Source organism: Polypterus senegalus, chromosome 4, assembly GCF_016835505.1.
Source record: "Polypterus senegalus isolate Bchr_013 chromosome 4, ASM1683550v1, whole genome shotgun sequence".
NCBI lineage: Eukaryota > Metazoa > Chordata > Cladistia > Polypteriformes > Polypteridae > Polypterus > Polypterus senegalus.
The window spans coordinates 167,020,496-167,045,666 of NC_053157.1; the positions used below are offsets into that span (position 1 = coordinate 167,020,496).

The window sequence follows — 25,171 nt, forward strand, 5'->3', positions numbered from 1 at the left end:
TAACTTTGTACTTCAGATAAAATGCCACATTCATGCTTGCCGGCACATCAGAACGTATCGTGTGAAATACAATTACAAAATAGGCAAGGCATTGCAATTATTGCTATAGTTCAGTCAATTCGGAGGCTATAAATCGGCTAATGTTGAAATCCAAGTTCTTATTGTTGAAAAGGTAAGAAATCGTGGATGGATACAAATGTAACAAAAAATAACTTTGCAGTGAATGCGGGACTTTTTTTATCTCAAGAAATCCATGCAAGAATGAAATGTTTTAAATAAGAACCGTTTCTGTTATTTGGTAAAAACGCAGGTTTTGCGCTTATGGAGATTTCCATTTCAAAAGGCAAAGCGAGTTATGAATGGACAGGCAGCTGCTTTGTCCCACTAAAGCTGGCATGCCCCCCACATTTCTACGGTGCCTGCCGCCTGTCATGTCGTGCCCGCTTCCCTCGCGTTGCCTTCCTCTCTGCTGTTTGCCGGCTACTCGTTTTCAGGATTCCGGCCCTGTCCTAGAATTCGAACGCGATATATTCGTGAGGAACTGCCAATACAGAGAGGAACACTCGAAGGCGCAAGAGAAACAGGTACGCAGACAGAGTGGTCTTAACTTTAAAAGGCACCGTTTGGCGACGCAGCCCCCCCGGCCACATTTCACCCATTCGTCGGAGGGACATACCTGCTACGGGGGAGGGCTTCCTTAATGCGACCCACCTACTCTTCCACTGCACAGGGGAAAAAATCGACAAAAAGAACAGCGTTAAAGTAAGACAGTCCAGAGAAATTACAAGGGAAAAGTTCACGCGCAGAAACACGCAAAGCATACGAACTTTTTTTCCGTCTCTCAACCTGACGTGTCCCTCCACAACCACCGACTCCGTCATTTTCAGTCATGATTCCTGACAGCTGTTCGCTTGGCTCTGTCCTCTTCCCCACTGCAGGGTCACTTTCAAAATAGCTTTATTAGCTTTCAGCACTTCGTGAGAAGGAGGCACGACTCCCTCCCGGTCGGCTCGTCCACCCACCGAGACAGCTCCTCTTGCCTGCCACACAAGTGGATGGTCGGACAGATCTTTCAAGAGGACACCGCAAGACAAGTTTACACAGTTGTCGACCTGACGCGGTGGTCTCGCCACGGCAGCCCCCCTTTACTTGGGAATGGCTTCTGTCAGCCTCCAGCAGAAGAACATTCAAAGCATGCCAAAGCAATAATTGGGGCATTCAAGAGCACTCCATGCTGCTCATGGCCAACTGAAGCTTTCAACCATTTAAGTGCGAATTTCCTGGGATACCTGTGTGCATTTTCTTCTTTTCTGAATCCTGTAAAGGACTGGAATGTTGTGTCAGTGTTGATGACATCTCATTTTAAATATTTTATTTCTTAAACTAATCCTTCTGAAATGTCCTTTAAGGTGATTCTTGTATTATTAAGTTTATTGTAATCCTTTAAACCATTTAATCCAGTGCAGGTTCTCAAAGCACTGAGTAGCATTAGATGCAATGCAGAAGCAAATTCGAAATGAAGGGCTTGCTCTCGCACACATGCATGTTAGAAGTGCTTTAGGCCTACTATTGTTTTAAGTCTTTTTCCTCAATAATATTTAGAAGGCAGGACCCCATGGTAGCTGGAGGCCATCTCAGCACTTATTAGGCACAGGGCAGGAAGAACGCCAGTCCATAACTGAGTGACCAGACTCGCACACTTACATTTACTTGGGACAATTTGGCAATTCACCTAATCTGCATGTCTTTGGGCTATGGAAGGAAGTCCATACGGACAAGGGGAGAACATGCAAACTCCAGGCAGGGAGCATCAAGGCAGCTATGCTACAACTGCACCACTGTGCTGTCCCAATAATTTACATGAAGCCATTAAATATACAGCATCACATAATTTTATTGTTTTTGCTTGCATTATAGCTTATCTAAAGCAATGTTATTGTTGATACTATTATTAAGCTATGTTTTACTTAAGTGATTTCTGCATTAACCGAAAAATATTTTCAGCTTCATTAGCTAACTGTATATCCCAAATATAATTTTCTTTACTGCATGAATATCACATTTCGTTTTACTTGTCCATCCATCAGTTTTCTAACTCCCATGTCCTGTACATGGTTACAGAGGGCTAGACCATATCCTGACAGTAAAATTTAAATTATTTTATCCATTCCCCACAATAGCCCCTCCAAAGGCATAAATCAACTCTGTTTAGTTTAAAATTTTGATTACTAGCAGAAAGGTTGAACTGGAAGGAAGATTTTAAAGTAATAGTAATAATTGTTTATTATTTTCAAAATGTGAGATGAACAAAGTGCCGTGTTCATGCCTGAAAGCTAACCGCTTAATATTCCTGGGTTCCAATCTCTGCCATTCTGTAGTTTGCATTCTCCCAGTGTCTGTGTAGATTTCTGTTCAGATATTGCAGCTGCCATATATGTACATGTTGGGTTAATTAGTATTAATCCTGGTAATTACACTAGTTACTTCTGCACCATGTAAAAGTATGGAAACTATAATAAGTAATAAATTAAAAAATAACCTAAATGAAAAAAAAATCTAAATAGCAGCCAGCATAGGTTTATGAGAGGAAGGTCCTGCCAAACTAATCTTTTGCATTTTTTTGAAGAGGCAACCAGAATAGTTGACAAGAACAAAGCATATTACATCATTTACGTAGACTTTCAAAAAGCATCTGATATAACCATACACCAAAGAATAATTAAAAATCTTGAAATTCTAGGCATCTGAGGTAATCTACAAAACTGGATCTCTAGTTGGTTAACCAGCAGGAGACAAAGAGTTCAGGTTAGAGGAGAATGCACCTCATGGAGCAAGGTCATCAGTAGAGTCCCTCAGGGGTCTGTCCTTGAACCATTATTTTTTCTGACTTATTTTAATGACATTGATTCTGGTATACGGTAGTTAGAAAACTTGTCAAATTCACAGATGACTCTAAAATTGAAGAAATGGCAGACACTGAGGAGGCAGCAAAAAGAATTCAAAATGACTTGGAAAACCTTCAGAACTGGGTGAACTTCTGGAAAATGCAGTTTAATGTAGAAAAGTGCAAAGTGCTATATATGGGCAAAAGGAACTTCAATTATAAATATAGGATGGGAGTCACTACTGTACAGGAAGAAACCTCTGAAAAGGATTTATGAGTGTATGTTGATGCAGCATTTTAATTGACAAATCAATGTACAGAAGCAATTTAAAAGGCCAGTAAAATGTTAGGTTTTATTATAAAAACCATTGCAATTAAGTGACATTTTGCTCAAACAGTATAATGCACAAGTAAGACTGCATCTGGAGTTTTGCATGCAGTTCTGGTCACTACGGTAGAAGAAATACATAGCAGCACTAAAAGCTGTGCAGAGGAGAGCAGCCAAGTACATTCCAGGACTTAAGAGCCTGTCCTACTGTGACAGACTCAGAGAATTAAACCTGCATGAGGACCTGATCCAATACCTCAAAGGCTCTGATAAAGCAGATGTAACACCATGCTTTCGGCTTAAGGGTGAATCATATACTCAAGGATATCAATGGAAATTAAGGGGAAATGCATTTAAAACTGAAGCCAGGAAGCACTCCTTTATGCAAAGAGTTGTGGGACTCTAGAACAAACTAATGAGACATGTAGTTGAAGCAGAAATCCTGACAAACTTTAAGAAAAATCAGGATGAGATTAGTTCATCTTAGCTATTAGCTAAACAAACGGCCTTGATGAACTGAGTGGTCTCCCCTCATTTGTCAACTTTCTTATATTTTTATGAAAATTGATTATGCATGTTCATTGCAATGGATGAATATTTTAACCATAGTTGGATCCCACCTTGTACCCAGTTCTGCTAGGAAAGGCTCTAGTCTCCCTGACTTTGAATTGAACTAAGCACGAATTAAATTGGGAATGAAATAAAAGCGCTGAGACATTTTATATTGTAGCTGGCACTAAGCCATGCTCAATATTCCCATTTCACTTGGGAATCTCTTTTTTATTTTACATAGTACCTTGCACAGTGCACATGGGATTAATAAAGTATCTATCTATCTATCTATCTATCATTAGAAAGACAGAGTGACACTGCACAAAGCTGCATATGAATTTTCAAAACTTGTATCAAGTGATATTTGTCAGAGTTGCAAACTTTCAAAACAGTGAATGTGTTAAGATAAACCCTAGTCTCATTAAAAGGTTTTGTATACAGTGTCAGTTTTCACTGCTGCTAGTATAGCCTCTGGTCCACAAGAAACTGTAATGGAATAATCAAGCTTAGAAAATCAACAAATGAATTCAGTTTTGAATTAAATCATTTACCATTAGCTCATCACATTCTAATTTCCAAAAAACTTTTATAAAGTTTCTTACCTCATTCCAAGCAATGATGCTTAAACATTCCCAGGAGAGATTAACAGAGCAATGGTCACTAGGCAGACAATCAAAGAACAAGTTTGCACTAAATGGTATTATCACATTTAATGAGTAAGGTAAAGGAAAATCTGATTCTGAAGTATTTAAAACTTATTTTTTTGTTGTCAACAGCTTACCAAACAATTATTAACATCAGCATACTTTATTATCAGAGAGGCTATATAATTTCAACATTTTGACAAGAAAATTGCTGTAACTGTGCACGTTTCTTTTTCCTATACAGTATGATGACTATTCAAATTGAGACTTCAGAATTGTTTTTGCTCTTATAGACTGTATCTGATACGGCATGTACAGGGTATCATATAATATAGTGAGTAACGTTTAAATCACGTCAATGACTATTAAGCAGTGTTATTTATTGTATATAATTTTCAATATATATATTCTATGCAACTTTAAAACAAATTAAAAAATTCATGACATGGTACTTAAACCATGAAAGCAGGTCAAAACTGAAAATTCACTGATTGTGGTAGGAATATAAATCTGTGATTCTGTCATGACAATATACGATTGTGCATATTCTTGTATTCAAACAATAGCATACCAACCACCAGGCGGCATGTGTCTGAATTGTATGAGCAAAGACAAGGTCACTCTCAGGAAACCCACAAAGTAGAAGACTAATCAATATACAAACTGAACACAAAAGTTATGCTGCGTCAAGTTTTAAATCCACAGAAGTGCACCATTAACTTACCGCATTCAGCATTATATCAACTTTTCAATAAAGTATAGTACTTTTTCACAAAAAAACTGCTTACCTATAGTACTTTTTACACACAAAAAAAACACTGCTGGTAATGGTTTTGCTAGGACATTTAGGGGACCATTTAACATCAGTGGTATAGGCCAGAAATAGTTGTATAATACATCTAATACTTCCAAATGTTCTTTGTAAAATACCTGGAAGGTGTTATTTTTCAAACTGGTATAGAAGCATAAATGCTGATAATTCTTTAAATACTTTCCTTTAGGTGTAAAATTTTGAAACAGTAGTTAAACACTTGACAAACTAAAAATGTATTTCTAAAACTTTCATATTGAAATGAGCAGTAGCAAAGAAGTTAACATTGCTGCCTAATAGCGCCAGTGTGTTAGACAGAAATCCCAGGCCAGGCGTTGTTTTGCGTAGAAACTTGAATATTCTCCCCTGTTCCTTTGTGAGATTTCTCTGGATAATCTGGTTGGCTCTCACAATAACAGTGTTTAGATTATGGGTGACTCTGAACTTGTTCTCTGTAGATATGTGTGTTGAGAGTTAATTCCTGCTGTGCTCACACCACTCTTACGATACCATATGATTCTCAGCAAACCTTTATTGGAATAAAATGGTTGCTGCTAGATTATCATCATATTTAGGAAAAAAAACATCTCTAACTAATCTTATTAAAAAACCTAATGTGTATGTCACTGTGTTCCACAAAAGAATGAAAAGTATCTTGAAAAGACTGAGACTGTTTACAAATGTATGAGATTACAGGCACCCAGTTTTCTGACAGCTGTGAGTTGCCTGAACAACTGCTAAATATAAAAGATCTCAGTCTACACATAAAAAGACCAATTAAAGTGAGGGGTGGGAAAACCCATGTGTGAAAAGTTATCAAGAGACAAGGAAAAGAAAATTGCGATACACCATGTAATTTTTTTATTTCATTTATGTAAAAAAAAGACAGTGGTGTAATGCACAAATGTAATAGAAATATAAAATCCTTCCATTTTAAAAGCATCCTCTTTTATTAATTTATTGTGCACATTATTGTATTTGCTATTCTGTTTACTTGTATCACTTACATCTATGAAATATTTAAAAGAATATAAATGTTTAAAATGGATATCTGGAGGATACTGTAACTATTTTTGCAGTCACCACTGCCCCCAAGTGTCTGACTGGATAAAAATAATTCAGGCGTGGTGTCATCTACCATTTTTACATGCATAAACAAATAAAAAATCTAAAAAGAAGTAATGTGATTGCCTTTAAAGGAATGGCACTGATTTTTGATTAGTACATTATATTGCATACTTAGATTAAAACATTTGCTTTCCTTCGGTGAAAGACTACAAACAATCTTTTTCAAATAAACCTGTCAAGCAGCTGTTTAGTTAAATAATATCTGGATATATCTTTCTTTTCTATTCAGCTACAAAAAAATATATAGGACAGGATAATAAACAGAGAATATGTACAGACCACCTTCTAGGCATATTTCCAGAGGCTTCTACTCTGTCTTTCTTAAAGGGCTGGATCTTCAAAGGAGTCTCAGTTCTGCTTGTTTTGGTAAATGGATCTCAAACTTCCTCATCACATACCATGTACTGACCATAATGGTTGAGCAAGACAGCACTCCTGACCTCCTCTCCAATGCCCCTGCTACCATCTTAATCCTCCTTGCTTCTTAATTTCATTAGCCATGAACTGTTGGCTGCCACCTACAGTATTTACTATATGGTCGTGTGGCCTTTTGCAAGTTCTCTTCTTTTTCTGACTAAAAGTGTTAGGCAACATTGGCATGGGTTTCCTGCCCTCTATTATGCAAGAACAGCATTTCACATTTTTTTTGATAGCCACTAAACTTTATTGGTGAGATTCTTCTTGGAGGATTCTCCTCTAAAACACCTTGAAATAACAAAGTCTGTCATCTCCTAGTGACTACTATCTTTTAACACTGCAATGTAAATAAGTTCATTTTAAATTGTGTCTGTTTTATTGTTTAGATGTTTCATTTAGAACCTTCTGCTACCTTTTGCCTCCTTAGTGGTGAAATTTTCTAGGCTACTTCTTCTCATTCTCTCCATCACAATCTAAAGCGATGAATCAAAATAAATGACAAAACAAAGAAGAGCTTATGAGCCAAACACGTTATGATTTAATGGAGGATAGGACAGAAAATAAACAGCAAAGCTCTTTCCTTTTAATTATGACTGTAATTGGAGCCATCCTTTATTCATCCTCTTTATTTGCAATTTTAGCCTTTACACTGTTTCCATGTTTTCCTGTGAATGCAAATGAGAAGACAAATTTCATGTTTTGTGTACATGTGAGTAAATAATTACCTTAACCCTTATTGATGCTTTTACGCTCTCTCTCTGTCTCTCTCTCTTTCTCTCGTTTCACATCTATTTTTCTTGTTGTCAGACTATCAGTTTGCTTGGATGATTATGGTTGGGTCGGGTTATAACTGGCTGGAAAGGTGTGCCATGTGGATTTAGGTCTTGCAGGTGTATCAAGTAAAACGATCACTGTTTGTCACTCTATATAAAGGGCAGTATGAGTGAGGGCCCATTTCATTAAAGAGCATACAAAAGGGAAAGAAGAGTTAATTTAAGGAACTATATAAGTACAGAAAATAATGGCTTTACAGCTACTGCCCTGGACTTAAGAGGACAGTGAGTACTTCTCAGTACTTAGGCTGGGCCAAAGGTTTACATGCCAAACAGTTTGTGCTGCTACAGTTTCTGAGGTGAACGCATAATAGCATGGTGCTAATAAACGTGAAGCACCAATCAGATATACAGTAGAAGACACATGAATAAACATAGAAATGTTGCATTGCATGGGTAAGTAGGGCATATGCATCATATGGTGATACATCATGCAAAGATGCAAGCACTGTGAGAAAGTAATACTATCTGTTGTGCCAAGCTGCTGAACATCTCTACTTATTTACAGTGGTAATGTTCTCTGCATGTTTGTTTCTGAATATTAAGGCACCCAAGGTTTCATTTGATTCTCTGTTCGTGTTGTTCCCTCTGCTGTGCAATGAGCTATGAATAAAAAAAAATTAAACATTTATTTGCATGTTAATTTCTCCTTGGGATGGTGTCAAAAATTGCAGGAAGATGGTTTTATCTTAAACTTATACTGTATATATTTAACCATTCAAGCACTCCAGCACCGCATATCTCTATAGTTTTTACATTTTTTGAAACTGCAGGTAAAGATGTCTTTTTGCTTGCTAAAATAAATCTCTTAAAATCCAATGTATGGCTGTCTTGGCAGTGGTAAATTTATTTTAGTCTTTCTAATTTTTCTATAACTGTTTTTGGTTAAAGTCTAGCTCTATCATTGTCTAAGTGAAGCTTGCACATTCTACTTGTGACTGTACATATTTCCCTCCTGGTACAAAGCATTAAAATTAAGTGGAGTGGCAACTCCAAATTAGTTCATGAGGAGAGGATTTGTGGGGGTAAGTGAGACAGACGTACTATGGGCTGACGTCTTGTCCAAGGTTGCTTCCCTTTTTGTGGCATTTGCTGTCAGGAAAGGATTCTTTCTCCTACAACCATATATTACAAATAAATAGGTTTAGAAAGTAGAAAAAGGATGGTGAAATGGTGACTTCTGAGTTTTTGAAAGGATTTTGCCCTATGTCACATGCCATGCACTCAATCAATTACATAATCCCACTTGGGAAAGTAATAGAGACTGGCTACAAAAGCCAGGCAAGTGAAGAGTCAAGAAGTGAGTCAGGGGAAAGGCTTGTAGACAGTGAGCAATAAGACTGCTATTGTTAAGGTGCTATTGTTAAAGTATTAAATTTAGAGATTTAATTTCTTTTTGAAAATGAGCAAGAAAGTATTCTACCCTAGCCAAAAAATATGCTTATTTGATTCCTGTTTAATACATGAATGTATGTATTTCTTGATGTTTGAACCTGTAATGTATCATGCATGCAACAGAACAAGTGACAAAATCAGTATTAAATGAGTATGTGTATAAGTGAAGTAGGGAAAGAGTATTTTTAACAAAGACATACAAGCTACGAATATTTATTAATAAAGTTAAACTGTAGTTTTATAGCTGAAACCTAATTTTATTTCTGGCATTCATGTGTCAGTTTCGTATGACATGTAGATCCTTATTCATTACTTAATGTGAATAACTGTCAGATACTGTAATTAGCCTTTATTTTTTATTTATTTATTTTATTTTTATTTATTTTTTTTTAGCCAAAGAAGAGTGGGGAAACATGTCCAGAGGAGAGGAGGAAGGTAAATAGAGTGGAACTGAGGGTTGGAACTTTGAATGTTGGCAGTATGAATGGTAAGGAGAGAGAGTTAGCTGATATGATGGAGAGAGGGAAGGTTGATATATTGTGTGTGCAAGAGACTAAATGGAAGGGGAGTAAGGCCAGGCGGATCAGCGGTGAATTCAAATTGTTCTATCATTGTGTGGATGGGAGGAGAAATGGGGTTTGGGATATTCTGAAGGAACAGTATGTCAAAAGTGTTTTGGAAGTGAAAAGAGTGTCAGACAGAGTAATGATTATGAAGCTGGAAATTGGAGGTGTGATGATGAATGTTGTTAGTGCATATGCCCCACAAGTTGGATGTGTGATGGATGAGAAAGAAGATTTCTGGAGTGAGTTTGATGAAGTGATGGACAGTGTACCCAAGGGACAGAAAGTGGCAATTGCAGCAGATTTCAATGGACACGTTGGTGAAGGGAACAGAGGAGATGAGTAGGTATGATGGGTATGGTGTCAAGGAGAGGAATGAAGAAGGTCAGATGATAGTGGATTTTGCAAAAAGGATGGGCATGGCTATGGTGAATATGTATTTTAAGAAGAGGGAAGAACACAGGGTGATGTACAAGAGTGGAGGAAGATGCACACAGGTTGATTATATCCTATGGAGAAGAGTCAACTGAAAGAGATTGAAGACCGCAAAGTGGTGGCAGGGGAAAGTGTAATTAGGACAGCATAAGATGACGTTGGAGATCAAGAAGAGGAGGAGAGTTAGGGCAGAGCCAAGGATCAAATGGTGGAAGTTGAAAAAGGAAGACTGCAAGGTTGAATTTAGCAAGGAGGTAAGACAGGGACTGGGTGACAATGAGGATTTACCAGACAACTGGGCAACTACAGCAGAAGTAGTAAGGGTGACAGCAAGAATTGTACTTGGTGTGACATCTGGACAGAAGAAGGAGGAAAAGGAAACCTTTTGGTGGAATGGGGAAGTACAGGTTGAATATACAGAGGAAAAGGATGGCGAAGAAGAAGTGGGATGGTCAGAGAGATGCAGAAAGTAGACAAGAGTACAAGGAAATAAGACACAAGGTGAAGGCTAAAGAAAAGGCATATGACGAGTTGTATGAGAGGTTAGACACTAAGGAGGGAGAAAAGGACCTGTACCAATTGCCTTGACAGAGGGACTGAGCTGGGAAAGATGTGCAGCAGGTTAGGGTGACAAAGGATAAAGATGGAAGCATACTCACTAGCGAGAAGGGTGTGTTGAGAAGATGGAAAGAGTACTTTGAGAGTCTGATGAATGAAGAAAATGAGATAGAGAGAAGGTTGGTTGATGTGGAAATAGTAATCAGGGTAGTGGAAATGATTATCAAGGAGGACGTAAGGACAGCTATGAAGAGGATGAAGATTGGAAAGGCCGTTGGTGCAGATGACATACCTGTGGAAGCATGGAGATGTTTAGGAGAGATGGCAGTGGAGTTTTTAACCAGATTGTTTAATGGAATCTTGGAAATTGAGAGGATGCCTGAGGAGTGGAGAAGAAGTGTACTGGTACCAATTTTTAAGAATAAGGGGGGTGTGCAGAGCTGTAGTAACTACAGGGGGAGGAAATTGATGAGCCACAACATGAAGTTATGGAAAAGAGTAGTGGAAGATAGGTTAAGAAGGGAGGTGTTGATTAGTGAGCTGCTGTATGGTTTCATGCCAGGAAAGAGCACTACAGATGCAATGTTTGCTCTGAGGGTGTTGATGGAGAAGTATAGAGAAGGCCAGAAGGAGTTGCATTGCGTCTTTGTGGAGCTGGAGAAAGCATATGACAGGGTACCTCGAGAGGAGTTGTGGTATTGTATGAGTAAGTCGGGAGTGGCAGAGAAGTATGTAAGAATGGTACAGGATATGTATGAGGGAAGTGTGACAGTGGTGAGGTCTGCTGTAGGAGTGACGGATGCATTCAAGGCGGAAGTTGGATTACATCAGGAATCGGCTCTGAGCCCTTTCTTATTTGCAATGATGATGGAAAGGTTGACAGATGAGATTAGGCAGGAGTCCCCATAGATTTACTGGTGACATTGTGATCTGTAGCGAAAGTAGGGAGCAGGTTGAGGAGACCCAGGAGAAGTGGAGATATGCCCTAGAGAGGAGAGGAATGAAGGTCAGTAGGAACAAGACAGAATACATGTGTATGAATGAAAGGAAGGCCAGTGGAATGGTGAGGATGCAGGGAGTAGAGCTGGTGAAGGTGAATGTGTTCAAATACTTGGGATCAACAGTACAGAGTAATATGGATTGTGGAAGAGAGGTGAAAAAGAGAGTGCAGGCATGGTGGAATGAGTGAAGAGTGTCAGGAGTAATTTTTGACAGACAGTTATCAGCAAGAGTGAAAGGGAAGATCTATAGGACGGTATTGAGACCAGCTATGTTATATGGGTTGGAGATGGTGACACTGACCAGAAAGTAGGAGACAGAGCTGGAGGTGGCAGAGTTAAAGATGCTCAGATTTTGGATGTGACAAGGATGGACAGGATTAGAAATGAGTACAGTAGAGGGTCGGCTCAGGTTGGACGGTTGGGAGACAAAGTCAGAGAGGCGAGATTGCATTGGTTTGGACATGTGCAGAGGAGAGATGCTGGGTGTATTGGGAAAATGATGTTGAAGATAGAACTGCCAGGCAAGAGGAAAAGAGGAAGGCTTAAAAGGAGGTTTATGAATGTGGTGAGAGAGGACATGCAGGTGGTGGGTGTGACAGAGCAAGATGCAGATGACAGGAAGATATGGAAAAAGATGATCCGCTGTGGCAACCCCTAACGGGAGCAGCCGAAAGAAGAAGACTGTAATTAGCCTTTATGACAGATTTTTTTGTAATATTGAGAGATACAAAATAACAACACAAGTTCAGAGGATCATGATAAGAAGCATTGTTGACAATGAAGTAAAGGTCACAAAAAGAAACGCCAAAGCCTAAAATGCAAAATGTAATCAAAGTCAAAGAATTGTGCCTTAAATGTCATAGCCAGAAAAGGTTAGAGAAAAGAGGAGGCAAGAGAAACATCTGTAAATAAAGTTTTTTTTTAATGTGAATATTTGCAATCTCAGATGGTACGTTATTGCCAATGTTTTAACCTGTTGCACTTCTGACATCACACACCTTGACGTCTAAGATCATAACCCTTGACAACCAGGATCCACATCTTAACTACACCAATCATAGAATGGCAGCACCCGTAAATAAAGTAAAATGGTATTGTAAATGGAGTAAAATAATTTTATCCACTTTAAATACCATAATTTCAAAGTCAAAAACTAATGGCAAATTTCAATTTGTCACACTCAAAACCATACTAAGAGACAAAAATCAAAGCTAAACATGGAGAGGCTCCAGCAAAAAATTAAAAATTAAATTAAATTGTAACATGATTTAAACTTTGCCACATTCATTTTTTTTCTGGGTTTAAATCTATTACAGCTATGCATCTTGTATATTTGAAAGCCACTCACAGGGACTTAATGTAAAAGTTAATCTTTATTAAAATGTGTATTACCATTTCAAAGATTTGGGCATTTTGAACATATTAAATTAGCTAAGATGGAAATAGTAAAGTGTAATGAACAAAACATATACATGGCATAATCAATCATTACAACCAACTGTGAGGTGTGAGCACCCCTTTGTTTTTATCAACCGAAAGAGTAGTAGAATTATGTTTTACTTGCCTTGTTATTTTAGTTCTCTGGTATGTGGCAAATTATTAAAGAAAAGGAGGTATTATTTAACTGAATAAATAAAAAAGAGTTTTAATATAACTTTTCCCATACATGTGAATTCTTAGTGTGACAAGAAAACGTAAAGTTATTCAAGTACAGGAGCATTTTCATCATCTAACCTTATAGTGTGACTGGGAAGAGCACTTAATGGTCAGCCAGTCATTATGTTATATAGTCCCAAAGTTCACTCAATCATAAATGGCATTACTGAGAACCAAAAACATGTCAGTATAGAAGGAAACTGCATTTTACTGTATTTATGCATAAAAATAGTAGGTATACAGAGTGCAATCTGCATAGTACATCAGATAACTGAGGATAACATAAAAGCAGAACATAAAATTCAATAAGTTACAAATAGTGGTACTACTTCAGGTGTTTGGGGTAATCTTTTTCTATTCTAATATTTCAGGAGGTCACAAATGTTGTATTGGTTAGTTTGGTTAATTTTTCTTTCTTTTTTTGCTCTGTAGAAAATAAAAAGGTTGAAAATCATGTGAGTGAGCTAAGTGAAAATATCAAGTATAGAAAATAAAATAGCTGACAGTTTTTTATTCTTGACTCATTGAGTCAGCAATCTTGCTTTGTAACATTTACAGTTTTTAAAAGCTGTTGCAACTCTTCTTGTGATATCCACCATTCACACTTTGCTGTCTCATAAAAAATGGTCAGGTTTAAAATAATATATAAAAATAACTATACTATATTATGGGTGGCACGGTGGCGCAGTGGGTAGCGCTGCTGCCTCGCAGTTAGGAGACTCGGGTTTGCATGTTCTCCCCGTGTCTGCATGGGTTTCCTCCTGGTACTCCGGTTTCCTCCCACAGTCCAAAGACATGCAGGTTAGGTGCATTGGCAATCCTAAATTGTCCCTACTGTGTGCTTGGTGTGTGTGTGTGCCCTGCGGTGGGCTGGCACCCTGCCCGGGGTTTGTTTCCTGCCTTGCACTCTGTGTTGGCTGGGATTGGCTCCAGCAGACCCCCGTGACCCTGTAGTTAGGATATAGCGGGTTGGATAATGGATGGATACTATATTATTACTTATAAGGTGAAGAAGCAAAGGCTGCATAATGTTAAACCTGTGCTTGGTTTCATTGCGAAGGGTTTAAAGGCAAGTTAAGATCAGCACGTATAAAGACAAACAAATATAAATTAGCATTTAATAACCCATAATTGTTGTTTAACAATTCTGCATAGCATGAAAAAAGGTGTTTGAGATTATAGGTTAACGATATAGAGATGAGCAGATTCTTTCTAGTTCAACTATTATAGCTAAAAGAGGCATCCAATTTCCTGAAAGATTACTGAAGACAGTTACAGTAGCCCAAGCAAAGTTAATAAGTAAGCAAAACCAAACACAATCTTGATCACCATTAAAAAAAAATTAACGGAATTGTGTGCTCAGCTGCAAATTTTATATCTACACATTTTTACTAACAAAACTGTCCACCATTGCCATATGGACATAATCACAGCCAAAGAAATAAGGGTGGCCATTCACTTACTGAAAAATAGTAAGGCTCCTGGACCCGACAAGATTGCAGCAGAACTATTGAAGGATGGTGGAGAAAATGTAGTGACTATGCTTGGCAATTTGTTCAGCAAGTGTTGGCAAGCTGGACGGGTCTGTTGCAGCTGGCAGAAAGGTGTGATGGTCAAGCTATCAGAGAAAGGCTAACTCTCTGGTTGTAATAAATGAAAAGGTATCGCATTACTCTCTGTTCCAAGCAAGGTCTTCTGCAATGTACTTCTGCAGTGCCTATAAGGATGCTGTGAACCAGCTCCTGTGTGAGAAACAGCTGGGTTTCACACAGGGCACTCATGTATTGAACATATCTCAACATTACAGAACATTGTCAAACAATGTGTTGAATTTCAATAGCCACATACCGTATATGGAATTTAATTGATTTCAAAAAGGCCTTCAATAGCATCCACCAAATGTTACTATGGGGAGGTGGTGCAATTACCATGGAATTCCCATGAAGTATGTCAGAATCTTCAGGGATTTATATTTCAACTCCAACTGCTATGTAAAGACAGAGAAATATTTTACCAACTTCATTGCTATTGAAACCAGTGTACAGCAAGATTGCATTCTTTCACCATTTCTGCTCCTCCTTGTCATTATGAGGAGGGCAATGACTGACACATGAGGTGGTATCCATTGGACAAAGGCCACGCAACTCATAGATTTTGATTTTGCTGATGACATAGTACTATTGGCCTTAGCTAAAACTGCACTACAAGCTATGACCACAAACCATGAAGCAGGGAGAGTCGACTTAATCATCAGCTCAAGTCTAATGTCATGTGAATTAACCATAAATCCAGGGTGCAAATAACAGTAACGTGGAAAGGGACATGATAAAGTGACTGGCATGTTCCAGAATTTAAACCACGTCTGATTTTTCACATCTTTTAGTACAGCATTACAAATTCGACTGTAAACGATGATTGTCATCCCAACTGCTATCTGTGCCAGTGAAACCTGGAGGAATACAGAACAGATTGCTCACAAGCTCAATGTCTTTCACTGACAGTGCCTCCGTCAAATACTCAGCATCTCATACAGAGAAACTGTTACAAATGATGAAGTGCTGAAGCAAAGTGGCCTGAGATCACTGGAAGACATTGTTACAGAACACAGAATGCGCTTAGCTGGACATATATTACGTCTTCCCACTAAGCACATTCTAAAGCTCACCATGAGCTAGATACCAACAAAGAGGACATACAATCCAGGCAGGGCATGTACCACTTAGAGGTCAACTTTTTTGGGGGACCTGAAAACTGTCAACCTACTGCTGGATGAAGCTGAACTCGCTGCAGCTGATCGAGTTCATAGGAGAGCACATGCTACCCGGTGTGCCAAGGAGTGGGGAGGACCAAACTAACTAACTAACTTATCTTTTACAGTGGGATGCAAAAGTTTGGGCAACCTTGTTAACAGTCATTATTTTCCTGTATAAATCGTTGGTTGTTACGATAAAAAATGTTAGTTAAATATATCATATAGGAGACACACACAGTGATATTTGAGAAGTGAAATGAAGTTTATTGGATTTACAGAAAGTGTGCAATAATTGTTCAAACAAAATCAGGCAGGTGCATAAATTTGGGCACCGTTGTCATTTTATTGATTCCTAAACTTTTAGAACTAATTATTGGAATTCAAATTGGCTTGGTAAGCTCAGTGACCCCTGACCTACATACACAGGTGAATCCTATAATGAGAAAGAGTATTTAAGGGGGTCAATTGTAAGTTTCCCTCCTCCTTTAATTTTCTCTGAAGAGTAGCAACATGGGGGTCACAAAACAACTCTCAAATGACCTGAAGACAAAGATTGTTCACCATCATGGTTTAGGGGAAGGATACAGAAAGCTGTCCCAGAGATTTTAGCTGTCTGTTTCCACAGTTAGGAACATATTGAGGAAATGGAAGACCACAGGCTCAGTTCAAGTTAAGGCCCGAAGTGGCAGACCAAGAAAGATTTCGGATAAACAGAAGCGACGAATGGTGAGAACAGTCAGAGTCAACCCACAGACCAGCACCAAAGACCTACAACATCATCTTGCAGCAGATGGAGTCACTGTGCATCGTTCAACCATTGCACTTTACACAAGGAGATGCTGTATGCGAGAGTGATGCAGAGGAAGCCTTTTCTCCGCCCACAGCACAAACAGAGCCGCTTGAGGTATGCTCAAGCACATTTGGACAAGCCAGCTTCATTTTGGAATAAGGTGCTGTGGACTGATGAAACTAAAATTGAGTTATTTGGGCATAACAAGGGGCGTTATGCATGGAGGAAAAAGAACACAGCATTCCAAGAAAACCACCTGCTACCTACAGTAAAATATGGTGGTGGTTCCATCATGCTGTGGGACTGTGTGGCCAGTGCAAGGACTGGAAATCTTGTCAAAGTTGAGGGACGCATGGATTCCACTCAGTATCAGCAGATTCTGGAGACCAATGTCCAGGAATCAGTGACAAAGCTGAAGCTGCGCCGGGGCTGGATCTTTCAACAAGACAACAACCTGAAACACTGCTCAAAATCCACTAAGGCATTCATGCAGAGGAACAAGTACAACGTTCTGGAATGGCCATCTCAGTCCCTAGACCTGAATATAATTGAAAATCTGTGGTGTGAGTTAAAAAGAGCGGTCCATGCTCGGAAGCCATCAAACCTGAATGAACTAGAGATGTTTTATAAAGAGGAATGGTCCAAAATACCTTCAACCACAATCCAGACTGTCATTGGAACCTACAGGAAGCGTTTAGAGGCTGTAATTTCTGCAAAAGGCGGATCTACTAAATATTGATTTCATTTATTTTTTGTGGTGCCCAAATTTATGCACCTGCCTGATTTTGTTTGAATAATTATTGCACACTTTCTGTAAATCCAATAAACTTCATTTCACTTCTCAAATATCACTGTGTGTGTCTCCTATATGATATATTTAACTGACATTTTTTATCGTAACAACCAACGATTTATACAGGAAAATAATGACTATCAACAAGGTTGCCCAAACTTTTGCATCCCACTGTAAATATAATAGCTGCAATGAGAAGTAAAGCACAAAATGACATATTTTATTGGTTAACTGAGTAGATTACAATATGCAGACTTTTGAGACAGCTCAGACCACTTCTTCAGGCAAGATGTAATAAAGAAACTGGAGTTCCTCATATTTATATACATGCTTAATATGATTAAGACAACACTGACCAGAGGAGAATTCCAAAGCATTTGTTTGAGTTGGGACTCTTTGACCTTCAACATTATCCATTTTGTAGTTTTCATTTTTAAGGAGTTGAAACAAATATAATCTAAGTATGATATTATGCCAATCATGTCAGTGCTATTTGATAGAGTGTCAAAGAAAGAATTGTGTGTTGAGAGGTGGGGATGTGAAAATCTTGCATATCTTGCTGAAAATGTAGCAGCTCATATTTGTGCCTTAGCTACTAGAAGATTAACAAAACATCTTGACCAGTTCCCTTATGTAACTAGAATACATGGTGTCTTCGGGATGTCCCCTACCTGGAATGCATGCTCATTCCTTTTCATGCCCAAAGTTCACAGCAGGCATTCTCCTGAAATATAATGTCAGTTAAAAAATTGTAAAAAGAAAATCGTGATTTACTGACTAAATAAGCATTGTAAACATAGTCTAGAAATATGCGTTGCATTTAACACATCAGAAATTCAGGAGTAAGATACCGAATAACTACTTCTGATATTATTGAGTTATTGTCTCTGTTATATGCCATTTGGTATTGGATTCATAAAGTAGTGTTTGTGATGTGCCATCTGTATGAATAGCAAATATAATGCATTTTACCAATCATTGGACTGACTTATTTATCTTAAGCATGACACCTTTTGATTTCCCCATTTTTTTCTGATAAAAATATGGCACTTGTTCGTAAATTGAAAACAAAAGAAACTTCCACCTTAAAACATGCATTTTGCTGTTACAAACACAAAACAAAATAAAGGCATTTAACTTAAATAAAAAATCTAAGCAAAATGGTAGATATTTTCTTTTAACATACAGCTGCAGTTTTGAGGTTTTAAAAATTAGGTAAATACATGACATCAACAATTTAATATGAGCTTGAAAGATTTTGTTACATCCATGCAATGCACACAAATTCTGAGTAACTACTGTGCAAATCACTTCAGAGGAATTTGTTGCATTTGTTCCTCGTTGGCTTTAGGCTTTGGTTTTATGCTACTTTTAATCCAGTCCATATATCTGGAGACTCTGGTGTAGACCCCTGGTTTGTTTGTTCTGGCACAGCCATCCCCCCAGCTGATGATTCCATACAAGTAAAAGATATCATTCTTTTCACATGCCAGCGGTCCCCCTGAATCTCCCTGGAGTTTTAAAAGAAACAGAAAAATAAATAAATAAACAAACAACAATGGAATTTTTTTTGTTGAGAAATTAACTATATCAAAGAAACAAAGATTATTATGCAGTGTTATAAAAATTTACAGGAGAGGGCAACACTTTGGTTGTGCTATTTGAGAGCTTTTCTCATTTTAGTTTTAGATTATATTGTACATAATGTCCATAGTGTGTTTTTTTCTGTTTTTGTATTACCACCTAACTTATTTTTCATTTCTTTTCAGGTGAAGGCCTTGCCATAAATTATGGTTTGCTTCAGTTTTTATCATTTAAGAAATCCACCACTGCTCCTATGGTTTCCAACCTCTAATCCCGAAGACACCTGCTGGTTAACTTCCAACCAGTTCAAAAGGTCAGCTCCTGTGGTTCCCAAGTGCCAGAAGCTTGCTAAGCTACAGAATAGTATGACATTTCTAACAATGTTGATTTAAAGTAAGTCTAAATTTACATGTTGTTTATCCAGCATTTTAGTGAAGCCTAGTATTTTCTCAATAGGGGTGGACTGCACACTATGCATTTGTTATCTTCATCTTTATAACATTCATTTTAAAGTGGTGGTTAATGATTTGGACACACCGTTGGTAAGTCGGACTCACTCTTAAATTCTTCAGGATAGTGAGAAAGCAGCCATATCCTCCTGCTGTCTGCTTTTTTTCACATCATACAACTGTAAGACCAGATTCATCGTTATTTCGCACAGACTATGCTTAGTCATTCTCTTTTTGATTTCATTTTCTTTTTGTGTGTGTATCATACCGGGAAATAAGTATTTGGCAGATGTGGGTAGGGAGGTTGGGGAGGGCGTCCAGGATAAAAGGGATCACAAAATGAGCACCCAGTCACCTTTCATATACATGTATAAACACTGGATTCTGGATTGCAATACACTTGCATGTTTGATCAGTTTAACTATCATCTCAGTTTCTTACAAAGCACAGAGAGGGAAGAGGGGTCAAAGACCAAATATTTTTAGTGCTGATATATCTTTCGAACATGGTCCACTTCCCTCTCTGGTGGTGAAGTGTAACAATAAGGAATGGCTGAAAAGAAAGAAACAGAGTGCTCTGAAATGGGCATGTCATAGCACGGATCTTAATCCTATCAAGATGCTATGGGGGATTTAAAATGAGATGTGCACACAAGAAACCCCTCAAACATCTCACAGATGAAATAATTCTGCATGGAATAGTGAGAAAAACTTTTCCCCAGTCAATAGGAAACACCTGATTGACATTGTTTCTGCCAAAGGGGGCAATTCCAGCTATTAGAGTCAAGGGAGGACTTAATGTTTCCAAAAATGGAATAAGCTTATCTGTTCATTTAATATTGAATAAATTATTGCATAGTCAAATTTAATGTATTATTTAAAGGTAATGTTCATAAGATTATCAAATATTTTATGTTTTCCATTTCATGGTTATACCTACTTTTTGACAATTATGTGAAATAGTGTTTAATGGAGAGTCTTTGAACTAAGCATGGTATGATTCAACAATGGAAGATGGTAATGATAGTAGAATGGCACGGGATGCATTTTTGTGGGGAAACTAGGCCCCTTGGCACAAGGAGAGCAACATCTGAAAGACACAAGATAATCAGAAAACCACTGCATTCCAATATGGCAGCCATGAACCCATCTACAAATAAACCATTTTGAAAAGCAGATAGATGAGATGTGAGGATAACAAACTGCATTCATATGTGGATATTTCCACTGTTCATTTTTATGTTCCTGAAATATACAGTCTTGGTTGGCAGCACTTCTGAGATAGATAGATAGATAGATAGATAGATAGATAGATAGATAGATAGATAGATAGATAGATAGATAGATAGATAGATAGATAGATAGATAGATAGATAGATAGATAGATAGATAGATAGATAGATAGATAGATAGATAGATAGATAGATAGATAGATAGATGTGCCATTTCATATAGTTAGAAGATATACTGATTTAATCATCTCACTTATACTATACATCTTGTTTACTGGTATATAAACAGTTAATTCAGCATACATTACATTATTTTCACCAAACTTACCTGGCAGGCATCTCTCCTGCAGTCAAGATGTCCCGCACATAACATATTTTCAGTGATGGCATTACCATAGACTTCTGGACTGCTACAATGTAAGGAAGAAATTATAGGAACTACAGTTTCTTGTAGATGATTTTCATAGGTCTGTGCACCTTAAAAGGAAAATGAAGAAAATTTGAAAAAATATATTTGATTAGCTGATACTATAGGACACTTTATATATTGGCAACACAAAAATAAAATTGTTATATTCAAAGTGCTACGATAATACTAAAAACAGAGCAGTGTATGCAATAAGTATAATTTTAAAAATACAGGTTCTTAAATGAAACACTTTAGGTTTACAGCTTTATAAAGTCATCATTATTACTTGTACATAGTACTTTTAAATTCTTACTTATATTTGCTGATCAACATGCAATATTTCACACTTTTCTGGCATCATGGTCAGTGAATATAATTACCTTATTTTAAAACCTCCTTGCCTGAAAATTTTCAGATCACAGACAAATTACAGTAATGGTGATATGGCAGCTTATACATACAGTAGCTGTTTATCACAGTGGTCACCACAATTATTACAAGAACGTGACTACATGGAAATGAGCTTTGATGATATAGAACTAACTAGCCTGGTTCTAATAGTCAGTTTCTTCATGCTTAAAGCTCAGCACTTTCCTTAACCCTTCTACTGACTAAACCATTAAGGGTATATACACTAGTAAGATCACTTTTAGGATTTTGTGGGCAATTTTGGCCATCACACTATTAAACAAATATAGCCACATGAGAATCTTTTAAGACAAGGCTAACTGAACACATTAATAGAAAAAAAGGCATTTAGTTATGACTAATTACCCCAAAATCCCAAAAATTCCTTGATGGATCTGATTGAAATTTGGTGATATTATAGAAAAAAGAAATTTAGCCAATACATGGTTTTTATTTGTCGTTTTTTTTTTTTTTTTTCACTATTTATTAACGAAATGTTAACTTACATGCTCTGTATTGAGCTGAGAGCATGCTTTATGCAAATGAATGATGCAGCAAACATGATAGTCGGGCCACACGAATTGCATCAATAACCAGACAGGATAATGTCCATGGGAAAAATGAGGCCTGATCTTGTAAAATGAAAAGAGGTTGGCAAAGCTCATGAAAGAAGCAAACCTCAATGGTTAGCAAGCTCTGTTTTTTGATGTTAACTAATGAGATGGTTCTCTTGGTTATCCACTTTGCTTCATCGACCACCAGCCCTCAGCCATGGCATTGAAAACTGATCCCCCTTCCACCCCCTGAACTTTGATCTTGGTGCATAAAACGATAAGGGAGGAAAAAGCAGATATAAAAGAAACACAATTTCAAACAACTCAAAAGATTATCCATGCAGGATCAACTTCAGACAGTAACTTGCAACTCATATATCACACGATGTTATTAGGCTTTAAAGCCCGCTCACTTACACCGTATTTTGTTTTCTGCCATGTGCAGACTACCTGCCTTCCTTCAACTGAAGAAGGATATCTTTTAGTTCTTTTAATCTGAAGGAATCACCACTGGAGCAAAACAACTAAGAAGTTGCCGTGTTTACTATGTGTTTGAATAAAGCTCCAATACTGTTCCTTAAAATGTGAGAACACAAGTCTCTTCTTCCAGTTCTCTTCTGAATGTCTTTTTGTGTAACTCAGGAGTTCAAATGTGTCAATATACGTGATCATTTAAATCTATGGACTTTAAAAGGGAACTACATGCAACTAACGAAAACTATGAAAAGAAATACTGTGCTTGAGTGAACACTGTAAACAAATGAAAATCGTATATATTTACTTATTTGGCTTAAGCCTTTATCCTATGTGACTTACAACATTTGTGATACAATTGGTTACATTTCTTTTTGTTTTCCAAATGTAGCACAAGCAGGTCAAGTGACTTGCTCATGGTCACACAGTGTCAGTATTTGTATTTGAACCCACAACCTTAGGGTTTGAAAGTCCAAAGCCTTAACCACTACACCACACTGCCTGCAACCATTGGACCAACACCCATTCTACACACATAACTTCACAGCAACGTCCAAACTATAGTGTAGTGCCAAGTGTTTCTCCCCAGATGTTGAGTTTTTTACTTCTATCTAATATTGGTAATAACAACAATATATACTAAAATGTCATATTATTCCTACTGATTACCTCTTCACTGGCAGACCTGAGTTTGTGAGAAGGAGCATAGCACCTCACCAGTGTCCTCATATACACAGCTGTTTATCCACTGACTGCTCTGTAGGCATGCATCAAGATTTCATCATTTAATCATGATTACATTTTTTAATCAAACAGGTATCACTAATATTTGTCATTGCTAGGGTCTTAAAAGTATAAAAATGTTTTGCTCTTTTATTCTCATTTCCTCTCTAATTCTCCAAAGTTGTTATTTTATGTTACACATTAAAATCCATGTATGATTTTTTTGACTGTTGCTGATAAAATATTTATTTGTTATGGGTTGCAGTATGGCACAGAGTATTGATAAATAAGGCCTTTAGAATTTTATTTTCTAGTATAAGATGCAAACATGTAGGCTTGTGAGCAGTTTGCAAAGACTCTAAAATCAAAGTTTCTGTTTTCTCACACTATTACACAGATACATTTTGACTTTTTGTCCATTAAAATGGATGATATGTTCAAAAATTGATAGTCACATTTAAAGCATTTAAAGAAAGCTACCAGACATCTTAGTGGCTATATAGATATGTATCTGCCAAAAATAATCAATATTTTTACCCTATTTCTAGGCACCAGTATAAGTTGGACCAAAAAATGTTATAATGGCATCATAATTATAATTGCCTTTCTATTAGCTCGTACCAGTGTGGCCATTCCCCTCTAACATCAGGCATCAACAAGGCATTTTCGCCAAGAGAACTGCCACTCACTGAATATTTTCCCTTTTATGGACCATTCTCTGTAAACCCTAGAGGTGGTTATGCATGAAAATCCTCGTAGATCAGCAGTTTCTAAAATTTTTAGACCAGCCCATCTGACACCAATAACCATGCCACGTTCAAAGTCACTTAAATCACTTTTCTTCCCCATATTGATGTCCAGTTTGAACTTTATCAGATAGTCTTGACAATGTCTACATGCCAAAATGCAATGAATTGCTGCCATGTGATTAACTGATTAGATATTTGTGTTAACAGGCAGTTGAACAGATGTACCCAATAAAGTGGCCGGTGAGTGTACATACTAGTAGAAAATAGAAAGGTAACCATGTTGACTAAAATTTCAACTTAAATCACTAAAATAATAAATGTAAATAATTGAAAATAAAATATTACACAAATAGTCCTGCCATATTTTGTTTGACCATCTCCATTCTTCACCCCTCTGATGTGTAGAACCAATCTCTTTTGGCTGCTTAAACTGACAGTATCTTCCTCTTTATGGAGCAGAACGATGAGATCCAGTCTGCCTTGCCAAAGCTGTATGCTAGTAGTCAGAACAATGAGACAGACTGGTATCACTTCAAGAAGGGAATTTTGGCATCTAAACTCTTGTGCCAGAAAGAGTAATGCCTTTCCCTATGAAGTTGCAGGTGACAAAGCAAAGGGTCTAACTGAGTGAAGCACTGAACACCACAGACAAAGGATCATGCAGCAAAGAGAAAGGCCACACTCCAGTGCAAGAAGAATCCTCCACTTGAACCTGGAGCAGCAAGAGCAGCAACAACTCCACACAACATCAGACAACACCTTTAAAGACTTGGTATTATAAAACTATATGTGCCAAGATAAATTAGAACTTTAAATAACCAATAAACATCCAGCCTCCCTATGTTATTTGCTTGTCTGTTTATTCTGTCTGTATTCTGTCTTATATATCAACATATATATGCAGTTAATCATATTTCTATAATCCCTTTGTTTATCAATAAATTGTGTTATTCTGTATCTTAAAATTAGTTTGCCTCAGTTACTTTGAAATAAGTCTAGCAGTCAAAGACCTACAACAGAGAGGTTTGGACCATGCGCTGATAGTGTTTT

General features: G+C 37.4%; 2 protein-coding genes and 1 long non-coding RNA gene across 7 annotated transcripts in view; 1 reads left to right on the forward strand and 2 right to left on the reverse strand.

Annotated features, from left to right (window-relative positions):
- The window catches only part of dok7b (docking protein 7b), a 228,770-nt gene extending 227,490 nt beyond the window's left edge, over positions 1-1,280 (reverse strand). For all 4 annotated transcript variants that reach the window (XM_039751628.1, XM_039751627.1, XM_039751626.1 and 1 more), the window contains exons 1-2: positions 828-1,280; positions 677-722 (exon numbers count right to left, since the gene is read on the reverse strand). In XM_039751628.1, coding sequence (XP_039607562.1) covers positions 677-722; positions 828-881 — 100 coding nt within the window. In that variant the 5' untranslated portion in view covers positions 882-1,280. The remainder of the gene's footprint in view (positions 1-676; positions 723-827) is intronic.
- LOC120527800 lies at positions 471-25,064 on the forward strand. Its single transcript, XR_005633406.1, has 4 exons — positions 471-584; positions 9,386-9,427; positions 19,310-19,517; positions 24,581-25,064. It is a non-coding gene; the product is annotated as an uncharacterized LOC120527800 (long non-coding RNA).
- LOC120527799 (hepatocyte growth factor activator-like) overlaps positions 17,677-25,171 on the reverse strand; it is an 83,688-nt gene continuing 76,193 nt past the window's right edge. For both annotated transcript variants that reach the window (XM_039751630.1, XM_039751631.1), the window contains 2 exons: positions 21,133-21,281; positions 17,677-19,051 (listed from right to left, as the gene is read on the reverse strand). In XM_039751630.1, the coding sequence (XP_039607564.1) occupies positions 18,848-19,051; positions 21,133-21,281 (353 nt within the window). In that variant the 3' untranslated portion in view covers positions 17,677-18,847. The remainder of the gene's footprint in view (positions 19,052-21,132; positions 21,282-25,171) is intronic.